General features: G+C 38.5%; 1 protein-coding gene across 1 annotated transcript; it reads right to left on the bottom strand.

Moving 5' to 3' along the window:
• Positions 1–2,166: 2,166 nt before the first annotated feature.
• On the bottom strand, positions 2,167–8,513 carry fbxo46 (F-box protein 46). The gene is made up of 2 exons (XM_016245824.1): positions 8,109–8,513; positions 2,167–5,176 (listed from the first exon to the last, which is right to left on the bottom strand). The coding sequence occupies exon 2, from the start codon at positions 5,057–5,059 to the stop codon at positions 3,062–3,064; it is 1,998 nt and encodes a 665-aa protein (XP_016101310.1). The 5' UTR covers positions 5,060–5,176; positions 8,109–8,513; the 3' UTR covers positions 2,167–3,061.
• Between the last annotated feature and the right edge of the window lie 4,763 nt (positions 8,514–13,276).

Here is a 13,276-nt window from a genome sequence, read left to right as displayed (position 1 = left end):
GATCAAGACTCTCCCTAATCAAACACATCTGTTTCGACTCATCAGTCTGGAACCCTCTGAAATGAGTGCGTCATATAAGAGAGACATCCAAAGTGTGTACTGTTGGGAGCACAACGGGGTTGGGAAACACGGATTTAAATTCATTGAATTCTTCACACAAGTTTAAATGGATCAATGAAAAGGCAATTAAATAATTTTAGACGTTTAATTAAAAGAATAATCATTTGGATTGCTATGTTGAATTTCACTTTTAAAGGAACACTCCACTATTTTTGAAAATAGGCTCATTTTCCAACTCCCCTAGAGTTAAACAGTTGAGATTTCCATTTCGAATCCATTCAGCCGATCTCCGGGTCTGGCGGTAGCACTTTTAGCTGTAGCTTAGCATAGATCATTGAATCGGATTAGACCGTTAGCATCTCGCTAAAAAATGACCAAAGAGTTTAGATATTTTTTCTATTTAAAACTTGACCCTTCTGTAGTTACATCGTGTACTACCATGGGTGCAGCAGGTGCAATGATAATACGCAGCGCCTGAAAATAGGCTAACTTCCATCAACATAACCAACGTGACCACCTGTTTGCACAGGGAGCGTGCTGGGGACTATTTTCAGGCGCCGTGTAATATCATTGTGCCTGCTGCACCCATAATACGGCAGCAAAGTTCCTTGATTATTACGCCGGAATAAGAGTATAGTTCCTAGCCATATCGGCCTAGAAAATTGCAACTTTTCATTTTCCGTTGGTCTTCGTACACGATGTAACTACAGAAGAGTCAAGTTTTAAATAGGAAAAATATCGAAACTCTTTGGTCATTTTTGAGCGAGATGCTAACGGTCTAATCAGATTCAATGATCTATGCTAAGCTGCAGCTAAAAGTGCTACCGCCAGACCCGGAGATTGTCTGAACATATTCGAAAACGGTAAAACTCAGTTGTTTAACTCTAGGGGAGTTGGAAAATGAGCCTATTTTCAAAAATAGTGGAGTGTTCCTTTAAGATGTTGTTGACACTGTCCAACAGTCAAGATACCTCATGTTTAATGGTATAGTTTACCTAAAAATGAATATTTGGTAAAAAAAACTTATTCACGCTCAGGCCTTCCAATTCCTTGAAACAGATTTGGAGAATTTTAGCATTACATCAGTTGCTATCAATGGATTCTCTTGCAGTGAAAGGGTGCTGTAAGAATGAAAGAATTTCATTACGGTAAAACTCAGTTGTTTAACTCTAGGGGAGTTGGAAAATGAGCCTATTTTCAAAAATAGTGGAGTGTTCCTTTAAGATGTTGTTGACACTGTCCAACAGTCAAGATACCTCATGTTTAATGGTATAGTTTACCTAAAAATGAATATTTGGTAAAAAAAAAACTTATTCACGCTCAGGCCTTCCAATTCCTTGAAACAGATTTGGAGAATTTTAGCATTACATCAGTTGCTATCAATGGATTATCTTGCAGTGAAAGGGTGCTGTAAGAATGAAAGCCCAAACAGCTGATAAAAATATCACAATAGTACACAAATGAACCACACAGGCCTAGTCGATGAAAAGCTCTGTGTTTGTAAGAAACAAATCTTGATGGATTTTTACAAACATGCAGCTTTTACTTCACAAGACGTTAATTGATGGACTTAAGTCTTGTAGATGTTGCAATGTTTTTTATCAGATGTTTGGACTCCTATTCTGACAACATCCATTAGAGAGCCAAGTGACAGAAACAAACTCATCTACATGATGGATGGCCTTAGGAGTGAGTAAATGTTAATTTTTTGGGGGTGAAATAATTTAAGTGTTACTAAAATAAAAGCATCTGTTAAAAGCTCAGTTTTTTTTTTCTCAAATTAATAATTATGGTTTTTTTAAAAATAAATTACTGTGTAGCCTACATATAAAAGGTGCACTATGGAAGATTTTAAGTAAAAATGAACAATGCCAACTAGAAGCACAACAAACAGAACTCCACAATTAACTTGCAATTTAAAATTTCAACCACAGATGGTGATAGAGGACAGAGTTCCACAGTGCACCTCTTGTTTATCTTATACACACCAACGATTGCGACAAACATTAAAATAAAAACTAAATGTAACAAGATAACTTACAGAAATAAATTTACAATTACAAATATTTGACTATTGCAGTACTAATAATAGCACAGACTCCAGTTTTAAATAACTTTTATTCACTTTAGAGGCAAAGATTCCCAAAAGCAGATTGAACGGTGAAACCTATAACGGTCTCCCAAACCAGAGGGATCAGCATCAATGTTTCTGTTTGTAAGATTTCACATACTGGTGGAATGAGCAGAACGAACAGGGTTAAGGCTAGAATCAGGTTTTGAGTTGTCCTGTTCTTTGTTATTTTTCTTTCAGCCACATGAAGCTAATTACTGCTTTGGCAAAAGCTGCCTTTGCCAACAAGCACACAGATAGCCTGGCAGGCAAAGAGATAGGTAAAAGAAAAGGTTTGGTCAAGAAATAAAGACTGATTTCATAAATCGATTTGAAGGAGAGAAAATGAAGTCCAACAACAACAAAAAATATTATTCACTCACATTCACACACAAAACAGAAAAATCCAACGAGCAGTCAAACTGTTGATTACAAAGTGACATCAGGGATTTGTAAAGTGACATCATTTTACGTGCTTTTGACCAAAGGGACAGCAAATTAAACTCGACAACAACCCCTGAAGTTATAATCACAAGTCCTGTGTCTAGCCTGCAGGTTTTTTTGCAAGGTTGGGGTCAGAATCATAGCTGGTCTTCCAAGATTGCCACAAGAATTTCTAACCAATTCAGAAGTACATGTAAAGACTAGTGCAGACCATGCAGCAGACTACCTTATTTAACCAGCATTGGCTCTCAAATTTCAGAACACTGGTCTGCACATGAAGGGACTGAGAATTAACTATGGTGCACTGATAAGAAATGATACTGACAATGATAGCAAGGTTAATAAGCTATGATAGAAGAGGCGAGCTCAACCATAAATAGTTCAGTGGCATGAGGTTTCAGTAGAGCGAAAACAGGAAGAGAAATGACAATCCCCTTACAATCTCCTTTACCTTCCATCGTCTCTTTTGGCGCGGGCCTGAACCAGCTCACATGGCTGTACCCAGTTGTTATCGTGTAGCCCAACTCGACAGCCAGGTGTGTCCTTATCGGTGCGCCGACAACACATCCAGTAGGAGCGTCCATAAGGCAAGTCGTGGTGGTAAGGTTTAGGGTGCCAGCGGCAGAGCGACACATCTCCCCGCTCATACTGCCGCTTGCACTGCTTGCAGGGGTCGTCACGGTACAGCGGGTCCTGGTTCCAGCGAGAGTCTGTAGCACGCACGCCGTAGGTCTCGATCAGGGTCTTGAAGTCATGGCAGGTGCATTTGAGGGCCGCTAGCGATCGGGTGGGCAGGTAGCTGAAGATATTGACCATGATGTGGTCTGGAAGCAAGAGCATGTATTGCCGTGGTTCCAGAAGCCGCTGGATCTGAAAGCGAATCTCAAGGAAGTCATGGGAGACATGACGGTAGAGACGGCACAACGAAGGATCAGAACAATCATCCACAGTTGCCAGTGGGGAATCTGGCCTCTCTACGGTAGCCCCCACTGGCCCATTGTTGTTTGCACAGTCTAAAGACCGCATCCCACTGTTTACCGCTGAGCAACTCTCATCTTCAGTAGCTGGTGACTGCAGAAAGAACAGCTGGCCAGGAGGCGGGTCCTCTGAGGCATCAGTTGAATTAGCCCCATTGGACATAGCAAAACAAACAGTCTCTTCTTGAACATTCTCTGTGCTGTCCTTCCCATAGAAGACACATTGGTCTACTGCACCTGTGACCACAACCTCAACATGGAAGCCAGTCACCCGCTCTCGAGCAACGGCTGCCTTCTCTCCCGAGGCAGGGTCTTGGTTAGGATCTGGCGTTGTGGAGGAAGGCCTGTCAGTGATGCCTTCTCCGAGGGGATCAGCCTTTGGTGAGCCAGCCAGGAGGGCACCTGGATCTCGAGATGATGGACTGACCAACTGGTAGAGGTCACAAGTGATCTTTTCTTTGCTCCTGGTTCCTGCCTGCCCCCCTCCAACTCCGCAACTCATAAACATGCATTTGGGCCGGCCAACAGGCTCAGACTGGGTGCGAGGGTCCAGACTTGACACACGGAAAGCAATCCGTACTTCCCCCCGTCCATGACTTGGAGTGCCACCCACAGAATCACCTGTGTGAATGCGATCCATTCCATTTAGCTCAGGCCGCAAAGTTGTACTGTCGAGATTCTGCTGCCGAGATTCAAACTGTGCAACAGCCTGAGCAACCCGTCGGGATTCCTGCTGTTGTTGCAGCAGATCAAAGTCACTTTGAGAAGGTGGTGCAGATGAAGGGGGCTCTGAAAGGATTACAACAGGTTTCTGATGGACTGTATAAGGACTAGTTTGTCCTTGCGCTACCATCCCTTGAAGCGCCAAGGCTGTACGCTGTTCTACAAGAGCCACCATTTCAGCCACAGAGAGCAAATCTGTCTCGCTCACTCCAACACCATCCTCAGTCGAGCTGGATTCTGTGGGTACATCAACGACAACATTTTGAGCTCTAGTGGGAGGGTCATAAGAGGAACAGCGCCGCCGCCGCTTGGCCTTGGTACAATCAGTAGCCCAGTTTCCCTTGACTTTCATGGCACTAGGCCTGGGAATTCCAGCACCATTACACTGGTGAGCTACAAAGAAGGCAATTTTCTCCTTGGTGTTGCCTGGTTTGATGACATACCAGGTATCAAGCAGTACCCTGCCATCCTCCATCTGTGAATTTGGAGAGGGTGAAGCAGGTAGTGGTGGAGCCAGAAGGGTAGATGAAGCATCTGGTGGAGTGTTTTCAGTGCCAACATCCTCATCCTGCTCCTCACTGACTCCATGGGTCTCTATGGTTGTAAGCCCTGAATCATCAGCCTTGCAATGGGTAGTAGTTGTTCCGTTGCAGATTGTACCATTGCTGTATGGCTTATTCTGGGAGTAGGTGCCAAAGGGGCGTGGGCACCACAGCCGGATGTGGGAAAAGGTGTCACGGTTCATTGTGAGCCCATGGGGAGCATACCTGCCTCTATGCTGGGCAGCTACACTGCAATTCACCACTCATTCTCACTTTTCAGGTCTGCAGGCTCCAGCCGGACAGATTACTCCATCTGAGGACTAAAAGAAAAAGAGGCAAGACTTAGCTTCACTGCATTCATGTAACTATGTTAAAATGTCTCAATCAGAATCACAGCAATAAATGAGCAATACTAGAAAGTCCTCCCTACCGATGAAGTCATAAGAGTGATGAATCATCTGAAATGAACGTGAACACACCCATTGTGTGTATTGTTTTCCAAAAACGATACATATTGTATTGAGCAGCTTTGAGAGATCTTATCTAAGCCATTATGTTGAAAATCGATGGTCCTGGGATGTACATACAGGTTGTCGTTTTGCCATTTGCAGAAAGTTTTTGTGTCACAGCTTTTTACAATCAGCCCATTGATTGAGATTTTATACAGTGAATTCAAAAGCTTTAAATCACTAAATCTCTCTCACTCCAGAGCATAAGCTAAACAACTTTGTCAAATACAACAAAAAATTATATATATACTGTATGTATATATATAGGAAAGGAGGAATCAAATTTGTATTTTGAGTGTTGTTGCAATAGTTTTAACACCTACAATTGCTCCTCAAAGAGTGTGCTCTTTTTCTGTCACTGTCCATAAAACATTACACACAATTGTTTGCTCTCTCTGAAATACTGGCATGGATTTCATGCTATATTGGAATATAGGCCTATATGAAGTTATTTTCCATGAATTTGAAAAATCATGTTGGAAAGCATTACTGCCATCTACTGTCCTTTGGTACAAGACCAGGAAATAAAGGAAAAGACTGGGCTGACAGACTACAATCAATTTTATTCATTTAATGACTGATACAAATGTCAATGGATTTTAGTAGTCAATTAAACTGACCAATCATCCCAGCTAACAGGAACAGACATGAGCAAGCATGCTACTAAAGGTGCTTGTGTAATCTCTACAAGAAGCCATCCTTTGATAATTAAAATTCCAATCATCAAAAATTGCCAATTCAGGAATTTTGCCTTTAATATTGAGTTAGTCTAAAACTTTTGTTATGTGTAGTTATGTTAAATTAGGGTGACCACGTGCCATTTTCCCAGGACGCGTCAAACAAAGCCAAAACCTAGATATTTTAGGCAATATAGAAATCCTGGCCAGGACGCGTCCTGGCCAGGATTTCTATATTGCCTAAAATATCTAGGTTTTGGCTTTGTTTGACGCGTCCTGGGAAAATGGCACGTATGGTCACCCTAGTTAAATAACACCAAAACCCTTTATAAAATGAGATCTCAAGAGTCCATTGCATGCCAACACATGTGGTACAAAATTATACAATCAGTTTAAGTTGGTATTTTCATTCTGGGTGGCCACAATGATCTGCAACAAAACCCACAATTTCTGTGGCAAATAATCAGCATAGCAGTTTATAAATTCTCATGAAGTGCACCTTCCAAACCTTTGACAACACAGACAATGCAATTATAGGCAGAGGAGGACCAGTGTTATATTTGAGGACTCCTTATTTCAAACACATTACATTGAGACACAATGCGTCTTAAATAAACAAACATGATAATTGTGACAGCAAACTAACAGGAGTATAAGAAGCCTTGATTATTATCATATAGTATGCAATTTTTGAAAGACCTTGCAAAACCAATCACAACAATAATGAGTATAGCCTTTTAAAATGCTTTTGGGCTGCAATTTTTTAGCCTGCAATGCATTTTAAAAACATTTTATTGCATTTGAAAGATGCCTGCTATGAAAGTTGACCTGATATTGATGGTCCAATAATATATCATATAGTAAATACTACTACACTATTCAATACTACTGGTATGTGTGCGAGTATGTATGTGTATAAATATATAGCCTATATTATCATCAGGAAAATAATACTATTGAGAACCGATTTAAAAAAATCTCTCATTCTTGTGACAAAGAACAGAGAGATTTGATGACTCCAGTAAGCTTACAGATAATCAGCACAAACAAAATGTTAAAGGACTTGTTAAACAAGTCAGTCCACGAGATGATTCACTCAGGAGTGAAACAACACAGGACAGACTTTATGCACCCTATTTTCTGAATGCCAATTACACATAACAGTGTGAAATCATTTTTAACCTGTTAAATGTTAATATGACCACACAGTGCACTTTATGAAGTCCTAGAAGACGACAGTATTACACCACTTTATAATCAGTATTACACCACTGAATCAAACGACATCAAACGATCACCAAGAGCAAATAACAAAATAAGAACAACAAATATTCCTGTTGATAATGATTACCCTCGAAGATAATGTAATTGATTTAATATGCAATTCTACGGTCATGATAAATAAGTGGACGATGTTGTAATTGATTGCATCTGTACGTGTTTTTCCAGCACTCCTCCTGTTCACCAGGCCTACTCATCAAGTTAATCCATGGCTTGTCTTAACGTAATCGCTTGCCATCTTCAGTGCTTTACTTTATTTTCAATTAACACTTGAACTCAAAACAGTAAAGAGTCGAAATACAGACAAAGCGTTTGGGATCATTTGATTTGAGGCAGTTAAAAGCTGCTCAGCTAACTGGCTACTGCAAATTGTTAGCCAGGTTTATAACATATAACAAGCTAGTGAACTTCTCTGCTTTAGTATTAATTAACAATCATGTCAACCCAAATAATCGGTAGCAATATAACTAACACTACTTTATTCTCCACTAAAGTGAATTAATTTGATTGCTATTGTTATATATCTGCGCCAGTGTGTGATTAGCATATGGTTAGCTGAGCTGTCTTCATGAATTGGAAGATTTCGTATTATATTTTCGCAACTTGGCATATTTTTGTATTACACAGTACAAGTACAGTAACTCTTTGGTATCAAAAGTTAACATTTTTGATTGTATTAAACGTTTTCAAACATTTCCACTTGATGTCACCATCAACAACAATAAATAATAAGCCAAGCTAAAACAGTACGTTAGCAGCTCTGCTAGAATTATTTCTCTGCTTACCTTCTTGCGAGACCAAATCTCCACTGGTGTCGTTCCGACAGCTTTATTTTTGTAACAGAAAAGTGGCTATATTGTTGAATTTAAGCCAACAATCCTTCAGATTTCTCTGTGTGGTTATAATACAATCAGAGATGAAAGCTGAGGTCGATAAGGGTTTGGAGGTAGACTGTTAGCATTTGTGAGCTCACTCGAGAATGAAGCAAAAATCCCAATATTGATCTGGCTTTGTCAACGATATATGCCTATTGTGAACACAGTAATATGTTGGCAAATACTGTGTTTTAAGAAAAAACGATCGTCTCTACTGTTCAACCAGAGTTTCAATACTATTTCACCAAAACAGAAATAGTTAGTAGGTCCTCGAAAAGCAATTGAGGAAGGCCATTTTGTTGACAAGCAGCTGCAAACCGCTAGTAGCCAATGGGGAGAGAAAGTTGATGGCATGCCCATATATGGATGTTCAGGCTCCCCCTCTATCTCTACACCCACAAAGAGGAAAATTCTTCTACCTCTTCATCATAATCACCAGCAACGTCTTTCACCTTTACTACATTTCACATAAAAGTCTGAGCAGAAAAGATAATTGTAGACTCTGTTTAGGTTCGTTTTGTACTGTACTGATAACTATAGGACAGGGACACACTGTGATTTCAGATGTTGCATCCAATTATCTAATATTTACAGTAGGATTATGATGTCTAGTGATTCACAGATCGGAAACATAACATTTACAGCACAATTTCTGTTAGGCTACACATTTCCACTGATGAAAAACACAAGCTGATGTGTGGTATTTTTGGCAAGTGATATTGTGAGTAAATATTCTGAAATAAATGAACAACGGAATCATAACCAAAAAAAATTTGAAAATAAAAGATCATTCAAAAGAAATATGCATATGTAAACTATAAAAAAAAAAATATATATGAAAAAGTCATATGGACCTGCAATTTATTTTTGGAATATTATGAAAAATATGTTATTATTATAAAAAAAAAAAAAAACGAATGAATATGAATGGATAATCATGAAGATTTAGTTATTTAAATTGTTAATTTGTCTAATTAATTGTGCATGCATGTCTAAACAGCTAGGCCCAAATCATATTCCAAAATACTCAGCTGATTAGCTTTTTAATAATTATAGTTCATTCATAGTCCATGAAATAATTATTATGATTTAATGAAAAGCATTTTAGGCATATTTAAAACCAAACAGAAATGTATTTATTTATTTGATTTTTTGTTGGCAAAATTGTTCTTACAATGAATTAATCTATAAAACAGACAAATAAGACAGACAACAGTTTTCAAATAATCAAATACCGATAAATATCAAACCAATACAGTTATTATAAGCAGCAATGTACATCATGCAGTGTATGCACCGCACAATATGTACAGTAGGGATGCATGATCTGGGTATGTACAGTTCTTCGTGTACAATATGAGGACTACAGTGAAACTGAATAGTGCAGAGGTAAGTGGTGTTTTTATGTTAGGAACAGATTTGAAGTAGAAACTGTTCCTTATGGATTTCTAATTGTAATTTGTTGCCATATCACAGTCAAAACAAGCATGAGTCGACATGATGATTATGCAGGAGCAAGGTGAGCTTGGAGCTACTAAAATAAACACACATGTTAAGGACTGAGATGATAAAAAGACAACACATTCAACAATATTATAATATGGCTTTAATGTATAAGTATAATGAGAGAGGGCCGTTTAGACACAGAATGCAAAGTTGACAACACAGTCCAATTAAGAAGTGTATAATAGACATTTTTGTAAGCGCTCATTTAAGGTATTGTGAAATGTAAATAATTGATAAACAGTGCAAGGGATGCAAATAAAACCAGATGCATTCAAGTCAAGTCAAGTCAAGTCTGCTTTATTGTCAATTCTTCCACATGTACAGCACATACACACAGAGAATTGAAATTGCGTTACTCTCAGACCCTTGGTGCATACAGATAACACTAACAGTAGAACATAAATAAGAACATTCCAACATAATATGAAGTAAGAACATTCCAATTTACTATATGGAAAGCAAATTCAGTTTGTCCAATATTCATAGATTGAATCCACAGTGGACCATCACATATTTTGTACTTGTAGATTAGTCTTTTGCTACACACAACTACAATTAGCCTACTACAGAACAAATTCCACTTAATGTTTATGTTTTGGGAAACAGATGAAGATTGACCTGTGAAGAGGGAAAGTGAGGCATAAAACATGGCCTCTATCAACCTTGAACAAAGTTTCATTTTGCCTGAATTCTTAAATATTTTCTTAAATGTTTTACAGTGATGACAAAAAGTAGGGACACAAACCTAATACAGTTTTTCTGAGTCGCTTTAGTGCATTTCTCGAATCATCCTTAATATTTGCAAAGAAGTATGTGCATTTCTCAAAACAATTTGTACAAACAGCACCACACAATGGATTACCTGCAAAAGCCTGTAACTTACTCAAAATCTTTAGTTCGTCTCTCAAAAGCAAGTATTTATGTCAATGAACATATCAGTGCCATCAGAATGAAAAGTCCTTGTGTCATTGTTCACAAACAAGATAGTCAAAATGCTTAGTCATGTTGTCAATATAACAGTGCACTTTGTTAGTATTACCTGATGTAAACTATGGCAACAGTTTGGATGACAGTTACTGTACTGAAATGCAGAAGGCTGCGCTTCTTATGTATGTCATATATCCATTTCAAAAGTACAAATTTACACATTATTGTATGTGGGATATTGATTGAAAGAGACTAGATAGGATGCACAGTTACACTTTACTAGTAGTCTGATAAAAAAAAAAACCTTAACTACATCAATGTGATAGAAAATAAATATGGGCACAAAGGCAAAATAAAATAACAATTAGAAAGGCAAACACAGAAAACACCCCTTAGGCAGAACTTTGCTTTTGCATGCAGCACTGTATGAGGAATTGCAGTGTAGTCTGTCTACATCTCCTGACATGCCAGTCTGTCGGCCCACAGATTCTCATCTACATCACAATGAATATCTTCCCTTGCAATGCAACGTGGAATTGGAGTCAAGTGAACCATCTCACAACTTCATACAGTATATGTGGATGAGGCTGGCTTCAACCTGACCAAAAGCAGAAGGTGTGGTTGAAATGTCATCGGCCACAGAGCTACTGTTGATTTACCAGGCCAAAGGGGAGGAAATATCCATTGTCAGAATTTGTAACTCTTGTGTTGCCCTCTGTCTATGCTTTCCAATTGAAGGTTCATGAGATGCACCTTTCAGAGGACTGATTTATCATTGATTGGTCTACATTCTCTTCATTAGTGAAAGTCAGGATTCACTTGCACAATTCATGGCAAATTTACAAAAAGTCTAATAGAAATGTGTAGAAAAAATGCTTGACCGTTTATGACATCTAGATCAACCATTTAGCATTTAATGACTTATACGATGAACTAATGACTAGATGTTTTGGGGGGTAAGACTGTTGCACAGAGAATTATATAATACATTTTGAGCAACATGACATTAGCAACTGATAATGTAGGAAACCGCAGATAAATGTACATAATCAATAGCATGAATGTAGCAAAGCAATCGCAACTTGGTCAAAAGAATGAGAAACTGCTTTTATAATGTGCACAATTGATTAGATGATGTGGAGGTTGAACAAGTAGTTTTGAGAATTTCAATTCTGATCTGAGAAATGCACCAAAGCGACTGAGAAAAACTGTAATAAACAGTTCCTTCTATCAAGCGTCATTACATAATAGCCCACATGTTCATTACATTCTTATAATAGATAGATAGATAGATAGATAGATAGATAGATAGATAGATAGATAGATAGATAGATAGATAGTTGTGCTTCACTCAAGACATCAGTGTCATTTTTAACTGCACTTCTCACACTGGCCAGTATGCGGCGTTATTTCCATCTGTTCATTGGCTACTGAGCCATATTGGGTACGCCCCATGTCAAATCCTATTGGCCCAGACAAAGTGCTTGGACATGTTTGCTTTTCGGTCGTGATTTGGTTGGCTACGTTGGTTATCAATCACCGCATGCTTTCTGTGTCCGGTAGTGCTTGCAAAACAGACAGAGGTGTGTGGAGTGGGAAGGACACTTCGCACAGGCGCTGAGAAGAAACTTTCAACACGAGTAAGTATTATTACCGTTAGAGTAACTACACTGCTGTGCTCATTTATAAAGGCAAGCTGAAAACAACAGTACAATATGAAGTGCACGTGGGTAATAATGCATACATGTTCTCATGCCATCATAATTTGTGTATTTTGACAATAATGTTCATGTCATGATTGGATACATTTTAATACTGTAATATTCAATAGCATTATTAATGCCCGTGTCAGTGAATTGGAACTTGGGATAAAAAAAAAGCACTTTAGAAATCATAAACTTTACATCAAGCCTAATTGCTCAATTGCAATGGCAATAATATATATATATAATAATAATAATAATAATAATATTAGATGAAATCATCTAATATTCTTTACACTGCTGGGTTAAGGCTGCTCTGTGCCTGCCTTGTGATGAAGACATAATACCGCATAAAAGCCAGACTAAATTAAGCCTTCTCTAACCCACCTGAGTCCATAGTATCAAAGCTTACAGTTGTGTTTGTATCTGTGTAAATGCATTTATGCCACCTATGAGCAGCATTAAACAGCCTGTGTAAAGACACCTAAATGCTACTTCAGAAGTGCCTCTGTGCCACCTTTGCGGTGTAAATTTGGCATTAGAAATGTTGACTGAAATGGGGTTAAAGGGATAGTTCACCCAAAAACGAAAATTCTGTCATTAATTACTCACCCTCATGTCGTTCCAAACTCATAAGACCTTCATTCATCTTTGGAACACAAATTAAGATATTTTTTAATGAAATCTGAGAGCTCTCTGACCCTCCCATAGACAGCAATGTAATTACCACGATCAAGGCACAGAAACGTAGTAAGGATATTGTTAAAATTTCCTGTTTCCATTGCAGAAAGTTTCCTGTGAGGGGTAGGTTTAGGTGTAGGGTTGGTGTAGGGCAATAGAAAATACAGTTTGTACAGTATAAAAACCATTATGCCTATGGAGAGTCCCCACAAGGATAGCTGACCAGACACGTGTGTGTGTGTGTGTGTGTGTGTGTGTATA

This window comes from Sinocyclocheilus grahami, unplaced genomic scaffold, assembly GCF_001515645.1.
Source record: "Sinocyclocheilus grahami isolate Dianchi unplaced genomic scaffold, SAMN03320097.WGS_v1.1 scaffold769.1, whole genome shotgun sequence".
NCBI lineage: Eukaryota > Metazoa > Chordata > Actinopteri > Cypriniformes > Cyprinidae > Sinocyclocheilus > Sinocyclocheilus grahami.
Note: the sequence above shows the minus strand (reverse complement) of the source record. Positions and strands in the feature narration are given on the sequence as shown.